We start from the raw sequence: 20,405 nt of genomic DNA, 5'->3' as shown, positions 1-20,405 counted from the left end.
ATATATTGAAGAAGTGCTCCAGGGTCCCAGCATGTGGGCGGGGCTATTCAGTGACTATGACTATATATGGAAATCGCCTACAAGAGGAAATATGTATATATATATATATATATATATATATATATATATATATATATATATATTCACTGAAAAAACAAGGGTTAAAGTTAGGCTCAGGTTTCACTTGTACAAAACCAGTGAAATTCAGCCGTTATAATTAGTGAGCTAACTATAACTTGCGCCCTCCACATTGCACTGCTTATGACCTCACATATTGCATCACTCTTGACATGGTCAGTGATATCATGGATGACATCTCAAATGATATCATCCACAGAATCTTGACACACTAACTCAAATCCCATATACCCTTTCATGCCCTCACTCCAACTTGCACCTATCATTCTCAAACCCATTCACACACCTATACCAGTACTTACACAGCCATTTACTGATTCCTAGATCAACATGCACATCCACTCACTGACCAATACAGTTCATTTTTTCAGTGAATTTTTAAGGTTTTTTAAATTCCATTTCCTAACTATAATGTCTCTGTAACCGTTGTTTTTTTTCAGTGAATTTCTATGGTTTTGTAAGTAGTAGTCACGTTTGCAGTGTGGTGGAGAAAGGGGGCAGAGCTTCCAACCAACTCTCAGTAATCCTGCAGTGTCGGACTTACAGGAAGTACTGGAAGGACATCTTGGCACCCAAGGTCCCTCAGGAGGAAAGTGGACTTCATACCCCAGCCAGTAGTGTGCCAGGAGACGCATTTGCAGAGTGGTGAAGATAGGGGCCGTAGTCTCCAAAGACCTCTTAGCAATCCCGCTGTGTGGGATTTATTTGAGATAACAGAATGGGTAGTTGGTCCCCAAGGACATCCCTGGGGGCCAACGACCCCTCCTATTTCCTCAAGTAAGTCCCACACAGCAGGATTGCCGAAACCATGTAGGAGGCCACGCCCCCTTTGCCTCCACCACTCTGCAAACGTGCCACCTGGTGCATTACTAGTAGGGGGATTAAGTCCCCTTGGCTATTGAGAGTTCTTGGGGGCCAACTGTTCCTCCTGTTGCCTCCAGCAAGTCCCACACAGTGGGTTTGCTAAGAGGTTTCCGGTGACCACGACCTATTTCTCCACCACCAATTTTGTCCCCCCGGGAACCCATCACCTGGGCCAGCCATTATATTTTTTTATAAAAAAGGGGAGGGGTGCGGTGCCCCTTCCTGGGCCAACTTTGGCCACAGGACCCCATGCCACAGGGCCTGGCCTCTCCATTGGGGGCCACATGGTGCCTGCCGTCTCCCTGCCTCTTGCGGGAGCCGGCATTGCTTTGAGACCCAGAGAGCTGCTAAAAGGCAGTACCCCGGATCTCAAAGCAATGTCTGTTTCCCTGCTCGCTTGACAGCAGGCAGGGAAACAGACATGCTCTGCTTTCAGCAAGCGAGAGCATTTTCTGCTCTTGCTAGCTGAAAGCCGAGAGTTTTCTAAAGCTTGGCGGGAGCTCCGCTATAGCAAACTCCAATGTCCCGTCACATAATGTGAATTTGCCACAGGGAGATGGCGGTTCACGTCCTCATGTAACGAAACAAAACTGGTGCTATGTAAAGCGATCTGATACCCGATATCTTCGGGTCTAGTTTGTGCCATATAAAACTCTTTTAAAAAAATGAAAATAGGTTTAACCGGATAGACTTTTCCATCTAAGTATTAGGAAGACAAATATAGATTCATGTTCAAACTTCTCACTGTGTTACTTTAATGACATGAACAATAAAAACTAAATCAGCAGCGAACAGAAGACTGCTTTCAGGAAAGTGTGCTCTGTGAATTAAACCTACAGCTTTTCAATATTTCAGATGTTTATCTTCATGCAGACTACACTAACATATGGGCAGCGAACTGAAAGAAAGACATGCAACTTTTTTTTTCCTATTCTCTATGGGAACCAGGGTATGTGGGAAAAGCCGTTCCCAGTAACTTTAGAGAAGACCTGCTCGGTGATACACTAGCATTCAAACACACCCAGACAATGTGTGTCATAGGTAGGGGTTAGGCTACGAAGAGATGCACTTAACTCTTGACTACACCAGGTGAAAACCTTACCAAAAAGGTTTCAAAAGTTCGACTGACTTGCTGGCTAGGGCAAAAGAAATATGATGGACTACACAAAATATCAATACAAAATATATGTACGAGTCCAATCCTTAATATCAAAGGGAAAGTTTAAGTAATGTTTCTCAGATACCATTCAAGAGAAAAGACATAAATAGGTAGTAAAAAAATCATATTGGTAAAGAAACATTGGTTAAATATTTACTTTTCATTTTGAAACTGGATTTGTTAAAATTATTACTTAAAAAAAAATAATTCGCATTTCCTTAGAGCATTTTGCAAGTATTAACTAGTTATTCAGAAGTTGCACATCATCTTACTGTGCACGCTGCTCTTCCCAAGAGGTACTGGAGCAGGAACAATGTGAACTTAAATCTGAAGTAATTTGCACGTCGGTGCCTAAAACCCTGGTTTGCCAAATAAAGAGCATTCCAGAAGTTTGAATACCAAGAAGGATAATTTAAAAAATACATTGGACAACAGTGTGGTGACAATGAAGGCAAAAAGCTTTCCAAGGTCTCAATTTTAAGTGTAAAAGGATTTGTGCATCGAAGACTGTTGACTTGTGGGATGAAGTTAATATGTATTCATTGAATGACATGAACAAACTCCTTTGTTGAACCGAAATCTGCGTGTTGGGTTCCAGATGTAATATGTGATCATTTGGGTTTTGTCGGAAAAGGTGTGAACATGCCCTGTGAGTTAAGTTTTGGAAAACACTGTGTAAACATTGAAGTACATCAATGAGCAATTTCACTGGTTGTTGAGACATCTTAAGAAACAAAAAAGGGGATCTATCAGTATACTCATGTACTTTCAAGAGTAAAATAGTCTGATGCAGCTTTGATTCAGCCCAGTAATCCATTGTCTGACAACATGAAAAAATTTGGTTTCACTCAATGACAGTCAGGGGCATTCATATGTGAGACTCAGTAAGCATTACAAGTTGCATTCTCTTTCTTTTTAACACAGTTGTTTTTTTATGATTGTCCTGAAAGGGATTATGCTACTTACTCAGTAAGCATCTGTTCTCGGCATGTAGAGCTGTAGATTCACATACTTTGCATACTCCTGCCATCTAGTGTTGGGTACGGATGTTTGCAAGTTGTTTTTCTTCCAAGAAGTCTTTTCTAGTCATGAGGTAAGGTGACTCCTCCTTTCGGTGATAGTGCGCATGGGCATCAACTCCATTGCATCCACACAGTAATGTTTGGTAAAAATGTGTGGTGTGGACCATGTTGCTGCTTTACAAATGTCAGCTATAGGGATGCTACCTAAAAGGCCTTAGACACTCCCATTTTAAAAGTGTAATGCGCTCTAGGAGGTATAGATTAAGTGTGTTTCGCTTTAGTGTAGTAAGTTTAAAAGCACTCTACTAACCTTCTGGCAATTCCAGATTTAAAAATGGGATTGCCGTTGTGAGGTGTAGCAAATGAAAAAAATAATTGTTTTGCGAAAATCCTTTGTTCTTTCAATATAATACAATAGTGCTCTTCTGACATCAAGCGTGTGAAGAGCTCTTCCTGCTACCGGATCAGGCACACAAGAAACCCAAATGATTTGTTGATATGGAAAGCAGAAACCACTCTGGGAAGGAACTTTGGGGTGGTGTTAAGAAGTACCCTATCTCTATGAAGTTGAAAGAAGGGTTATCTAACGTTAAAGCTTGTAGCTTACCAAGTCTCCTCAATGAAGTGATCGCAATGAGGAAGGCCCCTTTGCATGAAAGAAACTGTAGTGGACAGTTGTATAAAGGCTCAAATGGTAGACCCATGAGCCATGTAAGTACATTGTTCAGATTCCAAACTGGTGCTGGAGGTACTCTGGGTGGTATTCTTCTGGTAAGTCCCTCCATATAGGCTTTAATTACTGGAACCTTGAACAAAGATAGATGTCTATTTTGCAAATATGCAGCTACTACTGTATGATGCAAACAAATGGAAGTGTAGGCTAACTCATCATACTGTAAATGCTGAAGGTAATAAACGATATTTTAAGTAGATGCATCTAGTGGATCAATATTGTTATTAGTACCATATATAAAAAATATTTTTCAATTAGCTGCATGGCATCCTCTGGTAGTAGGCTTTCTTGCTTCCTTAAGGATGGTCATACATTCTGGTGGCAAGCTAAGATATCCAAACTCTATGACTTCAGGAGCCAAATCGCTAGATTGAACTCTTTGGGATTTGGACGTCTGACTTCTCCATGGTTCTTCATGAGAAGACTGGAATTGAGATTTAGCTTTTGATGTGGAACTACTGATAGTTCTAAAAGTGTTGTGAACCACGGCTGATGAGCCCAAGTGGGAGCTACTAGAATCAGTATGTTTGCCTGAGCTTCAGAACCAGAAATGGAAGGAGAGGGAGAGACGGACATGCGTAGGGAATTTCACTGACCAATTCATCCATAGGGCATTGCCTTTGGATAGAGAGGGTGGGAACCTGGAGGTGAGGCTTGGGCATTTTGAGTTGTCCACTGTGGCGAACATATCTATTTGTGGGAATCCCCATTCTTGAAAGTATGGAAGCAGAACCTGGGGATGAAGTTCCCACTCATGTATTTGTTGCTGCCTTTTACTTAGGAGATCGGCAATCTTATTGGGAGACAATCTCCTGGGAGGTGCTCTGCCAGAAGATTGACTCTGTGATGAATTGCCCAATGCCAAATTGTCTGAGAGAGGCTTGACAGTTGCAAAGAATGCCCCCCCCCCCCCCTGTTTTAATACATAGTACATTGTTGTCATGTTGTCGGTGTGGACTAGGACAACTTTTCCTATGAGGTGAGAATGAAAAGCTTTCATTGCTAGATATACAGCTAGAAGCACTAGATAGTTGATGCGCAGAGCTTTGTACTTGTTGTCCCATAGACCTTGAATTGTCAGGTTGTGAAGATGGGCACCCCAACATGTGAGGGATGCATCTGCGGTTAGCATGATCCATGGAACTGGGTCGATGAAGGGCCGCCCTTCTGATACGTTTTGTAAGTCCCACCACTGCAGAGAGCAAGGAGTACGGCTGCCTACCAACAGTAGATCTGTTGATTGACCCAGAGACTGATTCAACTGATGTGCTAAGCACTACTGTAGAGGACGATTGGGAAATTGTGCATGAGGCACTATCGTAATGCATGATGCCATCATCCCTAACAGTTGCATGAACATCCTGACTGCTAAATACGGATTGGCCTGAAACTGTGTTGACAGAGATTAAATAGTCTGAATTCTGTCTGCATTGGGAGAGGCTAGAGATATGCAAGTGTTTAGAGTCGCTCCCAGATAAGACTGCATTTGTGAAGGCTGAAGGTGAGACTTCTGAGCAATGACCGTGAAACCCAATTGGTAGAGTAGGTCTAATGTAGTCTAAGTGTGATGTAGACACTTTTGGTGTGTGCTGGCTTGGAAGATTCAGTCGTCCAGATATGGGAAGGCATGAATCTGTTGTCTTCTAAGATCTGTCATCACTACTGGCAGACATTTTGTGAATACTTTGGGAGCTACTTACTTAGAACAGGAGTACCTTAAATTGATAGTGTTTTCCTGCTATCACAAACCTGAGGTGTTTGTGATGAGCTGGGTGAAACAGAATATGAAAGTTTGATTTTTTTAAGTCTAGTGTGGACATAAAATCGCCTTGCTGAAGCAGTGGAAGGACCTGTTGAAGCGCGACCATGTGGAAATGTTCTGAAAGTATGTACAGATTTATTGTTCTTAGATCCAAAATTGGTCTTAAAGAGCCATCCTTCTTGGGGATTAGAAAGTGCAGAGAGTACACCCCTGAACCTTGGTACTGTATTGGAACTGGTTATATAGCTCCTTGTGTTAAAAGAGCTTGTATCTCTTGTTTGAGGAGCTGCAGGTTCTCTGACAAGAGTTTGTGAGGGCAGGGTGGAATGTTGGGACGATTGCTGGTAAACTCCAAGCAATAACCATGTTGGATAATGTCTAACACCCATTTGTCTGATGCTATGGATTGCCAAATAGGGAGAAATTGTTGAAGCCTTCCCGACAGGTGTTGGATGATTGGGGGAAGCGTAGGCAAGTTACTGCTTATTGGGGGAAGGGGAGTTACACGTTGGCATGCCCTTACCCCTACCTTTAAAAAAAATTCAGCTGTACCCTCCTCTAAAGAAGCCTCTACCAGAAGAGGGTTGCGTATTGGACTTGTACGTGGAATTGTTAGGGTCTGCGGATGTAGTTTTAGACCTTGCTCCATGGAATGAGTGACAAAAGAAGCCTCTGCTTGAAGGAGTCTGAAGTGCTCCCATGGATTTCGCCATGTCTGTGTCATTTTTCATCTTTCCTAAAGCCTCATCAACCTGAGGTCCGACGTGTTTAAAATAGACTGTTGTACTGCTGGTTTAACGCCCAAAATGCAAACGTAAAAGAATGCTGGTGTTAACTTCTCTTGCTGCAGTGCCTGAAGCATCAAGAGCACATCTGATAAAATAGTTAGAAATGAGTTTCCCTTGCAGGCCAAATTTCACTTACATAAGTCACAGTTCTACAAATATCTCCAGTTCCGCCATGTCATCACGCCCATAATTCACACCCTGGACACTCTTTCAGAACGCCACCCCTTGGAGGGCCGCCTTCTCATGGGGGATTAGACAGCCCATAAAATTAGGCAGATATACCAGACCCTGACAACGCATGCCAAAACAACCCTTCTTAGGACCAGAGGGGCATGGGAAGCAGATATCCCAGACCTGCCGGGTGATGACTGGGCCGAGGCCATAGCCAGTCCCTGGTGAGCTGCAGTATCCTCTAAGTATCGCCTCATACAATTTAAATACATACACCGGGTGTACTATACCAGATTACGCCTGTGGAAGATGGGAGTCATACAATCCCCCCAATGTCTACGCTGTGGCAGAGATGAGGGAACTTTCTTCACACGGTCTGGGACTGTACTGCATTACAGCCTTTTTGGCATAGGGTTTCAGCCTGCCTGGGTGAGGTGTTATCCTGGGACTTTCCATTCAGCCCCAAATTGTTCTTATTACACAGCACTGACAGGATAGGAGGAAATATGTACAAGCAACAACTACTATTCCTGGCCCTGACCATTGCTAAGAGGGATATTACTTCTACGTGGAAGGGTACGTCCTTCCCGTTGATCAGGAAGTGGCGGATGATAGATGGATAGGGGTGGAAATCGCGGTTTTCCAAGTGAGAGGTTGTCTGTTAAAACATAGAAAAATTTGGTCCAGATGGGCAGAAAACCGAGGCATAGAGCTTCCTCCCCTTCCTTCCCAGACCCCCTGAGGAATGTGTTTTCCTGTCTATTCCAAGCCGCAACATGTCATATCATACACCATAGCTCAAGCACCACAAACACTACAGCATTGTTAACACATTTTACGGAAAGGTTTGGGCAATGTTTTTCTTGTTACATAAGTTATTGGTGTTAATTTTACATATGAATCTGGTAGCAGCCCAGATGGTACCACTTCAACTCAATATAATATGTTTAAAAAAAAAGAAATTAGCTTTCCTTCTTGAACTAGCACTTGTGCCTTTTTTCGTGCTCTTCTAGGAGGTACTGAAGTAGACCTTCCATTTCATCCCAGTGTGCCCGGTCATATCTAGCTAAACGGCCATACGTGTTGGCAATACCCTAGTGATTAGAAGCTTGACCAGCTACCCTTTTACCAGATGCGCCAATAAGCTTAGATTCTTTATCTGGGGGAGATTCATCTCCAGATACCTGTGAAATCGCACTTTTACCACCGTTGGAAACTAACAGGGAATCTACAGGGAGCTGTCCTTTAATAAAGACCGGATCGGAGGGTGATGTTTTTTTTTTTTTTATCAACTCTAGGTATTAACATTTGTGCATGAACAGGGTCCTTAAAAATGTAATCTGCAAGTCTCATCATGCCTTTTATCATAGGGAGACTCTGACTAACTTTATGTGAAGACCCTATTGTCTCAAGTAAAAAATCGTCATCTAAGGCCTCTTTATGCAGTGTAACCCCATGATATGCTGCTGCTCTAGAAATTAGCTCCAGATAGGATATATTATAATCTGGAGGTGAAGGTTTTCCAGGGTATAGGTCCGGATCATTATCCATGGGTGGATCAATATTATAATAATTTCACGGATCTGTAGATAAAAGACATTCTCATCATCATCGTCCCCATCTCTTAAATCAGGATGTGTGTGAGGAGATCCCTGTGGTGTTATGTGTAATGGATCTTAGCCTGTAAGTATTGATAGAGGTGATGATGGCGGAGGTGGTGGAGGGGATGGCAAAGTAGGATGGATAGGACTTGTAGCAATGTCCTTCTTCTTCTTAAGGGGGGTCTTGTATCCAGTGTCCTCTGAACTGAGTTTCCTTTTGGAAGGAGGTTTGGCTAATATATGTCCAGTGTCTGGATTGAGGTAAAGCTATTTCTGCTTTGAATCCAATCTGTTGTTCATAATTTCCAAGATTGGTTCCAGGGAATCTGTAATATCTTCTTTCGATTTCAGCGCCGAAGGTCTCGGTGCTGAACGGTCTTGTCCTTCTTGTCTTTGGGAGTGGACTTTTGTTTAGAAGCGGAAGGTTTCAGCTTCGAAGCAGACTTTTGTTTCGAAACAGAGGATTTTGGCTCCGAATCAGATTTCTCATTCGGAGCGAAATGTTTCGGGTCCAAAGACGATCTGTCTCAGCCCGAGCCGGAAGGCTTAAGCACTTGTTTCGGTCCCGGGCACAAGGGCGGGGCGTTAGAAACATCGCCGTGTTGCCGACCAAGGCCCGAAGGCACAGATGGTGCCTTATGTTTGGTAAAAGATAGTTTCTGGAGTACGGGGGTTTTGGTACTCACAACACCCTGTCCCTCTGAAATATCTTCTGACTCCACCTCGATCTCAAGGTCAGAATCTGATTCGCGGACCAAGAAGGGCTCCTCTTCTTCCGCAGCTGCTGCTTCTTCTTCCTGTTCAGATTCTTCTCTGGAGATATCCGGGGTGTGTTAAGTGCCTTGGCGCTGCATTTCGCATTGTCGAGCCCGACTATCTTGAAGAGTCTTTTTCTTCCTTGTGCTCCCGGTGATGAGCACAAGTTGCTGGTTGCTGGCCTGGTGTAGATCGGTACAAGGGTACTTAGAGTGGCACCGAGGACAGATTTAAAACTGAGTTTGCTCCATTAACAGAGGGGTGGATCTGCTTGACTAGGCTCAAAGGCCGCTCACGATGATTTCGACTGAAGATGAAAGACTTTCCCAAACGAATGGATACACGGAGAGAGGAGAACACATACAATAACAATACCGTAGAGTGAATTGCGCACCAAGGGGAATCGGAAAGACTGTTTCGAACCGGAGCACAGCAGTACATGTCTGAAACCCGATGGAGGAAAGAAAACAATCTAACAATGGGGTTGATGCACATGCGCACTATCACCAGAAGGAGAAGTCACCTTACCTCGTGAGTAGGAAAGACTTCTTCAAAGAAAATCAAATTGCACACAGCTGGACCCAACACTAGATGGCAGGAGTATGTAAAGCATGTGTATCGACAGCAAACATGCCTCGCACACTTAATTTTACAGCTAGATTATTTTCCATGTATTACAAATAAAACATCAAAAACGAATTATTAATTCACAACCAAACAATATCAGCAAAATACACATTAGGCATTACAATTCAGATTTGTAAAAAGAATGGCATAATACTTTACCATCGAAAGCACTTTCTGATCCTGAAGACACAAAATCATCAGTCTGTAAGTTATCTTTTTCCATCTGCTCATGTTGCGAATCAGAACCTCCCATCTGCTCCAATTGAAGAGAAGATTTTGATTGTTTTTCAGTCTGCGAGATGTTGAGGCTTCCAACCAATCTGTCCATGTGCTCAGGACTCTGGATTGCGTCAATCTTATTTGCTATCCCAGTGATTTTTAATGCCCCTTTCAAATCCTCTGACTCATGATTCACGACATTTGTGATCTGTTTATCCATGACAGACATGTTATGTTGTGCAGTACATCCTTCAATCGGTTTGGAGGAATCTAGGTCTTTGGGCAGTCCTTCCGTCTGGTGTGGATGCAAAACTGTTTCCAGCTGGTATTTAAGGCCAGGCAACCTGTGCTGTGGTAAGAGTTCTTTTAGGTTCATTGAAGTGCCAAGCTCTTCATCTAATTCCATTACCTCTGACTGCAGAGTTACTTTCACTTGTTTTTCTTGGTCAGAAAGTCTGTGCTGTGAGGAGAATCTACTTCTGACACTAGAAGAGGTTAAAACTTCAAATAAACCTTCTTCCTGCTCCGGCTGCAGCACTGTTGTAACGTTTCCCTCAAGATTTGAAAGCATTTTTTGTTTTGAGAGTTCACTTTTAGTTCTGCTAACGGCTGCAAAACGTTCAGCAAATTCTGCCACCTGCCCTGAGTGAAGCAATGTTGGACCTGATTGTGCAGAGTACTTTTGTGATGCAGTGTCTCCGATTCTTGGCTTGAAAGTATGCATGTCCCTGGGTAGATCATCCAAGTGACTTGTTTGAAAGAAAAGCTTTTCAATTTGATCTCGTTGTTGAACTAATTCTTCCATCTGTTCCGGCTGCAAAATTCTGGCAACCTTTTTCTCTAGAGCCGACAGCTTTTGATGGGAAAAGGACATCCTTCTGGAATCTCTCTTATCAATGATTTTGTCTTTGTTTTTTCTCTTAAAGTCATTCCAGCGTTTCTTGAGCATCTCTATGTTTCTTGTGCAGCGCCCCACACCATTAATCTGCTCCAATATGTTTTCCCAAATAATACATTTCTCGGAAATTGGGGTTTTGGTTGCCTGAAACCCATAGAGTTTATCATGATGCCAGACAACCTCATCAATTAGGATTTCTAGTTCCTCCAAATTAAATTTCAGGTTTCTCAGCCTTGCCTTCTTTACGCCTGTATCAGGACATAGTACACCAAACCCAGCTCTCATGCCAACCTCTCTCTTTCACACACAGCTCAACTGTTCTAAAACCGGTAAGTAAGATCCACATTCTCAAAAAAAGCACAATGTGATGCGTTATACAAAACCTCATACATCTAACTACATGCATATTATAAACGTCTATGCAAAATACACTCTAAAAAGGTTTCAATACAACTTTACTTAAAGAAACATCTAAAAGGCAGAACGGATTTTAAGTAACACTCTTTGATGAAAGAAACATATATGAAAATAAATGACGAATGAAAACGTCTTCCTGCAAACTATATCAGCTCTACTAGGACCTATGAGCAAGTTATTAATACAAAGTTGAGGCCAAACAGGCATAAAGGCGTGAGAGGACCTAAGGATACATTGAGTAACTATGGCTTTGATTGCAGATCTCTGAAGCAGTGACAAACGGCACAGTTCTTTTTCACACAACCCTGGTAACTCGCGTATACTATATTTTGGATGATATGGATGTAATATGGTAATTCTTCATTTTCAAAACATTTCAGGAGTATTCAGCGCCAATCTCTCTTTCTGGTTCTCTATTTCCAAACTGAGGAAATTCTGCTAATCGGGGGGACGAAACAGCTTCTATGTGGCTGCTAAACGGGAGGGCCATGTGCTGCCAGTACTCGTGCGTACAAGCAGGATGGAGGGATGTACCCATCCGCTGCGCATATGCACACCCTGGTCAGTTCCCTCAACAGCAATATGCCTAAATGTGCAGTGGTTTAGAGTAATACGAGTAATGAAGATTGCATAAAGATAACCTTGCCTACAGACTGGGAATAGAAACAGGATTGAGTCAATACCAAAAGGACAAAACTGAAAGAGAAAAGAAGAGAAATGTTTAAGTCCCGATGGCCACATTGCATATAGAATAGAATAGAATGCATGTGGGCTAGTCCACATAGCCATTCTTCAAATAAATGAAGGGCACAAGTCAGGTGAAGACACTATGGCTCTTGAGGAAAGGGAACAATCATGCACAGAGTAACTGTTTGATATGAGATATGTTCCACCTGGAGATGGTGGGCACCTTTCAGCATCTACAGAAACAACAAACGTAATGAAAAGCTGATCAAAGTAACAAAGGTTGTTTCACTGTAATATGTGAGTTCCACATATTCAGATATCAATAGAGTGACAAATTGGTTTAAGTGGAAACTTTGGAACGTAGGACTGAATCTGTGGTACAAAGTAAGTGTGCTAACTAGGAACTACCTGGTCCCAATGAAAGCATAAGACCTCACAGAAGAAATCATGACTTATAACAGTGTTTCTAAAACTTTGCTTAGGACACTCATTTCAACAGTTCAAATGACATTATACATGGGACCCCAGGATTAATACCCATCTGGTCATAGGTCTGTCTATTACACAGAGAAAAAACATGCAACATGCTAATTGTTCGGCATTACAAGGACATCCCTAAAGGAGGAGAGACAGATTCAGGGCTGTATGTGTACAAACCAATAACTGCGATATATTCTACACAATTCCACTTGGAAAGGACATAGAATTGTTCAAGGAGCATGTAAGGGTTGGGGGTGTGGCTTGACACATATGGAAGAGGACAGGGACTGAAGTGCTCTCGGCTTCAGACCACCATCCGCACATATCCTGGTTTTCAATCTCCATTTTGGGCCTTTACAATAACAGATTGGGGGTCCCTACACAGTTGAGGATTTGCGGACAGATAGAAAAACCTTCCCTTATGCCCGTTTCTGAGCTAACTACGGGACTGCCTCTCAGAATGGCAGTCCGCCGAGGCCACTCGCTAGGCTGGTCAGGTGAGCGTGCCTGTTGTGCTTGAAAGACTATGAAAATACAACGGAGGAGAGGTAGTGCGGAAGCCTACACCTGGTCCTGGCAAAATAGCACTTTTGACTACTGTGCACAGTGCGTGAAATGGAAAAATTGAAAGCAGGTACTCTGGTATAGAGTGCCTGCTTGTTTCTGAGAAGTGCAGATACTCTACAATTAAAAGTATTGCATTTTCTTTTGAGAAGTACCGGTAATCTCCCTCTCGAAATAAAAAAGTGTCATTACTCGTACCGGACAGTACTGGCTCATTTAAAGCACTGATTGTGCACGCTGGTAGATTGGAGGCTTTGGTGAAGCTTTCCTATCTCAAAAACGCGGGCGGCCTTTGCCGTTTCACAGTTCAGGTCACTTGTCACCTGTGACAGGTTGTGTGGCCTAAAAACTTTGAGATTGGGATTATTTGCTATTACCTGCTTGCTGATAAGGGGAATACATCTGGGGCCAAGGTCGATTTCGCTATGAGCATGGTGCTGTGACTGACTTTCCTGCCAGGCCTGCTGGATACAACCTGCTACATGAGCTGAGCTGCCTGGATACAAATTGCCTCATGTAAGAGTTGCTTGTGCTCCCACTATGTTATTTTTGCTGATGCGGCTCTCAGGGCAAGACTAGAGGCCCGGTGAGACACTTTTGTCTATTGGGCCCGTGGGCCCTTGTTGTAACAAAATGGCGGCTGGACTTTACCACTGAGGCAGTTTGGGTCACCTGTGACTAGCCACGTGGCCAAAGTACTTTGGGATTAATTGCTGTGACCTGGTGCAACCTCCTGATAATGCAAATATACCTGAGGCCAAAATCTCTGCAGCGACCTTAACGCTGTGAGAGTGGCTGTAACCGACGCGTTCGCCAGGCCTAACGGATACAATTTGCTACATGCACTGAGCAGTTTTCTAGAAGCAAGTTGCCGTATGTGAGAGCTGCTTGCACTCCTGCTGTGTTTTTTAATTGGTAAAGCGGCACTCAGTGCAACACATCATAGCTGACTTGTGCGGCAGCTACATAATTTGGCATGTGCGCTTCTTACAGCACAACAGCTTGTAGCTGACTGCAGGGGCTCTAGCCTAAATTGTGCATGACTAGTGAAAGGTGCTCTCATGTTTGGTTGTGATTTGTAACATAATCGGCTCTCAGTGTGCGAGGTGCTTTTAAGGTCTCGCCTAGGCAGGGCTTGCGCTGTCTCTTCATTACATGCTGTATTCAGGATATGGGCATAAAGCTCTGCCCGCTTTCCGTCCTTCTTTTTAATTGCCTCCAGTCCTTGTCTTTTGTAAAAGGCGGCTTTTCATTGGTCAATAGACTTAGTAGTCTCTTCTTAGTACCACCTTGTCTCTTCTTGTAACCTTCCATGAGGACACCCACTGTTACATGTGTTGCTTTTCCCTAGATTTTAATTACAGACACAGAGTACTATTTTCTTAAAGGGCTGCAGGCAGGACACACGCTTGGTCCGAAGCAATTATAGCAGTGGTTACTTTACTCACTAGTACATCTCACATTTATATGAGACCTTCTATAAATTTCCCTTCATCAGCTCCACACAGAGTACAACCTAATGAGGAATTAACATGAATTATAATAATCAATGGGACCTCTTTTGGGCACATATGGTACTTCACCCTGCAACATGGCTAGGTAAAAAACATTGGCATATATAATGTCAATAACTTCAACGCCAACAAACGTGAGACCAATTTGTATTTCCAATGCAATATGTCTCACATTTGTTAAAGTTAGTACTGTTGGCGTTGTATATATATTTTTTACTTTTGCCTTTTTATACCATTGGCAATAGTGCTATGCAAATATAACTCCATTGCAAATAAAAAAACAAAAGTAATTTTCAACAACAACAGCTCTAACTTTAACAAATGTGAGACCTATTGCATTGCAAATGCTTGTTTAGTGAGGCAGCTCTCAGTGTGGCCCATTATTACAGTCTGCATGGCCTGGAGCAGCAACTGTAAGCAAGTGGCCATTCCTGCTGTATTTGTACACCCGAGGCTACAGTCATCTGTGGCAATTCATCAAACTGTAAAAATATCTACTACACACCAGAACTTTGGCTAGCCCGAAATGAAAAATCCTACTGCAATGACTCATAACAAGGTCAGGAGTCTGGTAACGCTTGTGCTGTGCTATGGCCCCTCATAACCGTTTGCGAGGCCTGGAGCATCTGGATCTACATTTGTAAGCTCGTGGCCTTTCCTGCTGTACTTGTACTCTAAGGTTAGGGTCATCTGTGGCAAATCAAACTGCCTTTCTGCATTATTGGATATTCCTGGTGCAGCTGCGTGGAGCAGATATTTTGAACTGTGTGGTCCTGCCCTGTAAAATAAGAGCCTGTAATTCACTGCCTGTAGTGATATGGGCCTTCTATTATGTATAAACTGTGAACCCATGTATGGTTGAGCACGGGTCCTGGTCTGAGGTAACTGGAAACCTTTAATAAGTGTGGTTTTCGTGTGCTGGGTGGCACAAAGTTTCATCCCTCATTATTGCGTTTGATTTAATGAGACCCTAGGAGTGCTTGGTTACTGTACTAAATGATTTCTACAAAGAACTGAGTGATCGTCACCATGGGTAAAGTTGGCAGGAAAAGGGAACCTCTGGAGTGTGGCTCCTCTCAGATGTTGGGCACCAAAATTGTGAACAAAACTACAATTGAGAAGGAGAGCCTGAGTGGTAAGCGCTTTGGCCCTAACCTGGAAACAGTCATGCAGGCTATCGTTGTCTCAAGGGAAGCACTTGAAACAAAATTTGACTCCCTGTGGCAGATATGAGTGAATTGCATGATGTTAACAAAAAGGAGACCGGGGAGGGCTATTTTTAACACAGGTCACAGGGTTGATGAAGTGACTAAAACGTGGAAAACTACAGAGTGATTTGTCCAAAAAGGAGATGGGGAATTCCTCCTTTCGGATAGAGTGCCCTCACACATTCAGCCCGCTGGGTGTCATGCTTCATCTTTGGGCATGCTCCTCGTCGGGTCGGCGGTGCAATACCCAACGGGCACCCTCAGGGGGGGTTCTTTGGCGGAGATCTTTTATCCTTGCCGTATGGTGAGTGCGTGTGAGGGACCCTGAAGTGTAGAAGTGTGATGTATGGTAAGAATTAGGTGAATTTAAACAGAGGACTGTGGTCAGAGCCACTACTTTAATAATCCTGCCTCCTACCCTGATTTAAAAAGGTGATGGCGACTCTCTACAATAATGTTGTAGGTAGTTGCTTTTATGTGCTCATCATGTTTCTTGCCTTTTAGTCCCAAAAAATGAAATCAAGCGGCAATTCTTCAGGACCGAAAAAACAAAGTTAAATTTAAATCTACACTGATGACTGGTCCGGAACCGGCAATACTGGTTAGGTCCTCCGCCGAGTGGGCGCTAGCTTTTGAAACCACGCATTGATTAAACGTGCTCATTCGTTGCCGCTGACCGATGAGGCCAGTCACTAATACAATTTAGATTGGTTACAGCACCAACGGACACCTTACACCAACGGTGCGCACAAACTGGTAGAAACTAGGTCATTGCACCATACCACCAGTCATCCATGTAGATTTCAATTTAACTTTATTGTTTTTCGGTACTTCCCGTATCCACAGGTGAAGCTTTGGTAATCCCATTTTTGAAGCCAGGGCGACTTCCCACAGATGTTAGGGCTTATCTTCCTTTGTCCATGCTTAATGAGGATTACAAAATACTTGGTAAAATTCGTGGCTCTCTTGCCCCACTTGCCTAATTTAATTCCAATGGATCAAACTGAATTTATTCCTAGGCGCAATACTGTGCTGAATATCCGTAGACTCCTTTCACTTATGAATGAAAATTTTGCAGAAAAGGGACAGCAGCTGCCATGGCAAGATATAAAGAGAAGGTCTTTGGTATTTTGGGACTTTCTATATCAAGTAATGGCTTATATGGGGTTGGTACCTGGGTCTTTATCTTGCTGACACAAGAAAAACCTGACCTACTCCTGTTGACTGAGTCCTGGCTCACGGAGGATTCTCTTCCCGACATTTTGTCTGCCCTTCCCCCAGATTATTTCTTCCTCCATGCTGACCGTATCGCTGACCACCCTGGTGGCGGGGTGGCGGCTATCATTTCAAAACGATTTCATCTCATTTCCTCGTCCTCACTCGTATTATCACAAGTAGAGAATCTGTTTATTAGTCTGGGAACGGAAGCTGGGGCTTTCTCTTTTGCCCTTTTATATCGCCCTCCTCGACCCATGCCGGACTTCGCTGAGAAACTATGCGAACAATTGACTGCTCTTCTGCCATCATTTTCTAGTTTCGCCCTTTTTGGGGATTTTAATTATTGGTTCAATGACGCCAATGCAGGTGCACAAGCCACCGCACTATCCGAGACCCTGACAAGCTTGAACATGAGTCAACTTGTCTCTTCACCCACTCACGTAAAAGGTCACATATTAGATCAGGTTTGGACCACCAATTTAACCCTCTCCCAACCTTTTACACTTCCATGTGTGTGGTCGGACCACTACATAATTGACACGACCATCACTCTTAGTGGGCGGACTAAGGCCCCCATGATGGCAGGCGGCTCCTCACGCAAATGGAATAAATACGACTCTAAGGGATTTTTAGCAACCCTGGCTCTACCTGCCCTATCACTTCCCCCCATGATGATGTTAATAGGATGGACATGGACATCGGTGGCTGGTTAAAAGGGGCCAGTGACCAATTTGCCCCAGTAATCAAGTTCCCCTGCACCAGACATCCTAATGCCAACCGGTGGTTCTCTGACAACCTCAAGCAATTAAAACTCGAGGTTCGCCAACTGGAACGTACATGGAGGCGGGATTACTCCCACTCATCTAGACAGAGATATGTAACAGCCCGCAGAGAATATAAACTAGCTATTCTCTCAGCTAAATCGGAGCATATCTCCGATAGAATTCTCTCAGCTACTAATAAATCTCGAGAGGTGTTTAGGATTATGAATGAGTTGACTACTGACGACAGGACTCTCCCAGCCCAAACCCCGACTAAGGAAACCTGTGAGGCCCTTAATCTTTTCTTTATCGAGAAGATTATTAAAATTAAAGACTCCATTATCCCTGCCTCACAGTCGTCATCATTTCTCGACGCTTCCCTGGATAACCCTCTATCCCTCACTTTGCTCCCTATCCTAGATTTCCCTACTTTAGCGAAATTAGCCACCCGTGTTAGATCGGGTTCACCGAATGACCACTGTCCTCCCTCGGTACTGCGGGACATCTGCCTTAAGCTGCCAGAATGCATACTACCTTTCTTGAATGTATCCCTTATTTCTGGCACAGTTCCCAGCTCCTTTAAGGAAGCAATTCTCGTGCCGCTCTTGAAAAAACCAGGGGCGGATCCTGCTGAACCCTCTAACTATCGACCAATATCCCTGTTGCCTTATCTGTCAAAACTCCTCGAAGCCCATGTCACCCGGTGTTTTTCAAACTTTATCGAGAGTTCTTGCTTCCTTGAGCTCAATCAGGCCGGCTTCAGGCCGACCCATTCAACGGAAGCTGTTATTTTGGCAGTCATGGATACTCTGAGAGGGAATGCAGATGCTAAGAGACCACAGGCCCTTGTTCTTCTGGACCTGTCTGCCGCGTTCGACACGGTGGATCATGACATCCTTCTCCACCGTGTCGGACAGGCCGGCATTCAGGGTTCTGCTCTTAGGTGGGTCGAGTCATTCCTTACAGGCAGGTCACAAGCTGTACGTCTAGGTCCCTTCACCGCGTCTAAATCTTCCATCACTTGCGGAGTCCCCCAAGGCTCTTCACTTTCCCCTTTATTATTTAATCTTTACCTCCGCCCTTTAATTTGTTCTCTCCATAATTGGGACGTCACAGTCTTCAATTATGCAGATGACTTGCAGCTCGTCTTTCCACTTGATTCTCCACAGGCGGTTAACAACTTTCACGCCGTTATGACTTACATCCAACAATGGATGAATCAAAACCAGTTAAAGCTTAACCCTGGAAAGACTGAGCTTCTACCTCCCTGGCTCAAGTGCTGCATATTGGGGCCCGAAGTTTTGGCCCCTTGACTTTGGTCCCCCTCCTACACCACTCAAGGCAGTTAGGAGCTTGGGGGTGACGATTGACGCGGAGCTGTCACTTAAAGCTCAAGTGGGTGCCACGATCTCTTCTTGCATGTTCCAACTTCGAAAGATCCGGAAGATCAGGCACCTACTCCCACATGCGGCTCTGTGTCAGGTCGTCATGTCCCTTGTCCTATCGCGCCTTGATTTTTCCAATTCCCTTTACCATGCACTCCCACGATTTCTTCTGCACCGTCTTCAGGACGTGCAGAATCAGGGAGCCCGCCTCATCTTTAAGATCCCTAGGTGGCAATCTGCGAAGCACTTGCTCCGCAAGCTCCATTGGCTGACAGTGGAGGAGAGGGCAGCCTTCAAGATGGGCTGCATGGTATTTAAATCCCTTCACTGCCCTTGTCCTGCTTTTTTGAAATCCTTGGTCACTTTGTATCGACCCGCACGCTCCCTCCGTTCAGCTCATCATCACCTGCTTGTTACTCCCAAATTTAAAATCAATAAATTTGGGGGTCGCCGTTTTGCTTCTCTCGCCCCTAAATTCTGGAATCCCCTCCCCCAGGCCATTAAATCTAGTGCCTCCCTCTTCCAGTTCAGGAAACTCCTTAAAACTTTCCTGTTTACTCTCTTTGGGTAATCCTTTCCTCGTTTTTCTTTTACACGTCCCTCCAGCAAGCGCCAGGAAACCTTCGGGTGTTAGTGCGCTCAAAAAGTGCCATTTAATATAACATAACATATATACGCTGGGCCAGACTCCTTTATACGGGTCCGACAGTGCGGGTTTGCACTGGCAGAACTATCTCTCCTTCATAAGAGGTGGGACGAGGTACTAGGCAGGGGTGTCCACACTCCCCCCTTTTGTTTGCGATTGAAATGGAGCCATTAGCCAGCAGTGCTCATGTAGGGGGATTTTACCGTGGGTTAAAGGTTCGTGGGCAATCCTATTATGCTGTATTATATGCTGATGATATGCTAATATTTCTTAGAGATGTTGATATTGACCTGCCTGGTGCAATAGGTTTGCTGGAAAGCTTTGGCACAGTCTCTAGCCTAGACATTAACTGGCAGAAATGCCTTCTGTTTCTGCTTAGTGTTGACACTGGCTCACCAACTCCGTCTTACCCTACATGTCTGAAATATTTAGGAGTTAACATATATCATAACCACCAAGATCTATAGATGGTAATGTTGGGGCAGCAACTGGAGTGCTTAGAAATAACTTTTGGGCGAAACTGCCATTATCTGTGGCCGGTAGAATAGCAGTGGCCAAGATGGAAGTGCTTCCGCAACTGCTTTATTTTTTCTCTACTGTGTCAACATTGGTGCCTTGCTGGGTATTATGAGAAGTGGAATCACTTCTTTTGGAATTGATTTGGGGGACTTGTAGTGGCCGAATCATTAGTTAAGTTGCAGCATCCAGTAGCGGAGGGTGGGCTGACTGCACCGGACTTTCGGACTTTGAAGCATTCTACTTGGTGTTGCAACTGCAGTGGTTCAAC

General features: G+C 44.0%; 1 protein-coding gene across 5 annotated transcripts in view; it reads right to left on the bottom strand.

Moving 5' to 3' along the window:
• Window positions 1–20,405, bottom strand: part of LOC144770344 (uncharacterized) — a 502,241-nt gene that overhangs the window by 184,418 nt on the left and 297,418 nt on the right. Inside the window, exon 8 of one of the 5 annotated variants that reach the window (XM_078654799.1) lies at window positions 9,781–10,882. The exons of the other annotated variants lie outside the window; for them this stretch is intronic. Within the exon in view, the coding sequence (XP_078510925.1) occupies window positions 9,781–10,882 (1,102 nt within the window). The remainder of the gene's footprint in view (window positions 1–9,780; window positions 10,883–20,405) is intronic. 5 annotated transcript variants of the gene reach the window in all.

Source organism: Lissotriton helveticus, chromosome 7 (assembly GCF_964261635.1).
Source record: "Lissotriton helveticus chromosome 7, aLisHel1.1, whole genome shotgun sequence".
NCBI lineage: Eukaryota > Metazoa > Chordata > Amphibia > Caudata > Salamandridae > Lissotriton > Lissotriton helveticus.
The sequence above is the reverse complement of the archived record's forward strand: the minus strand, read 5'-3'. Positions and strand labels throughout refer to the sequence as shown.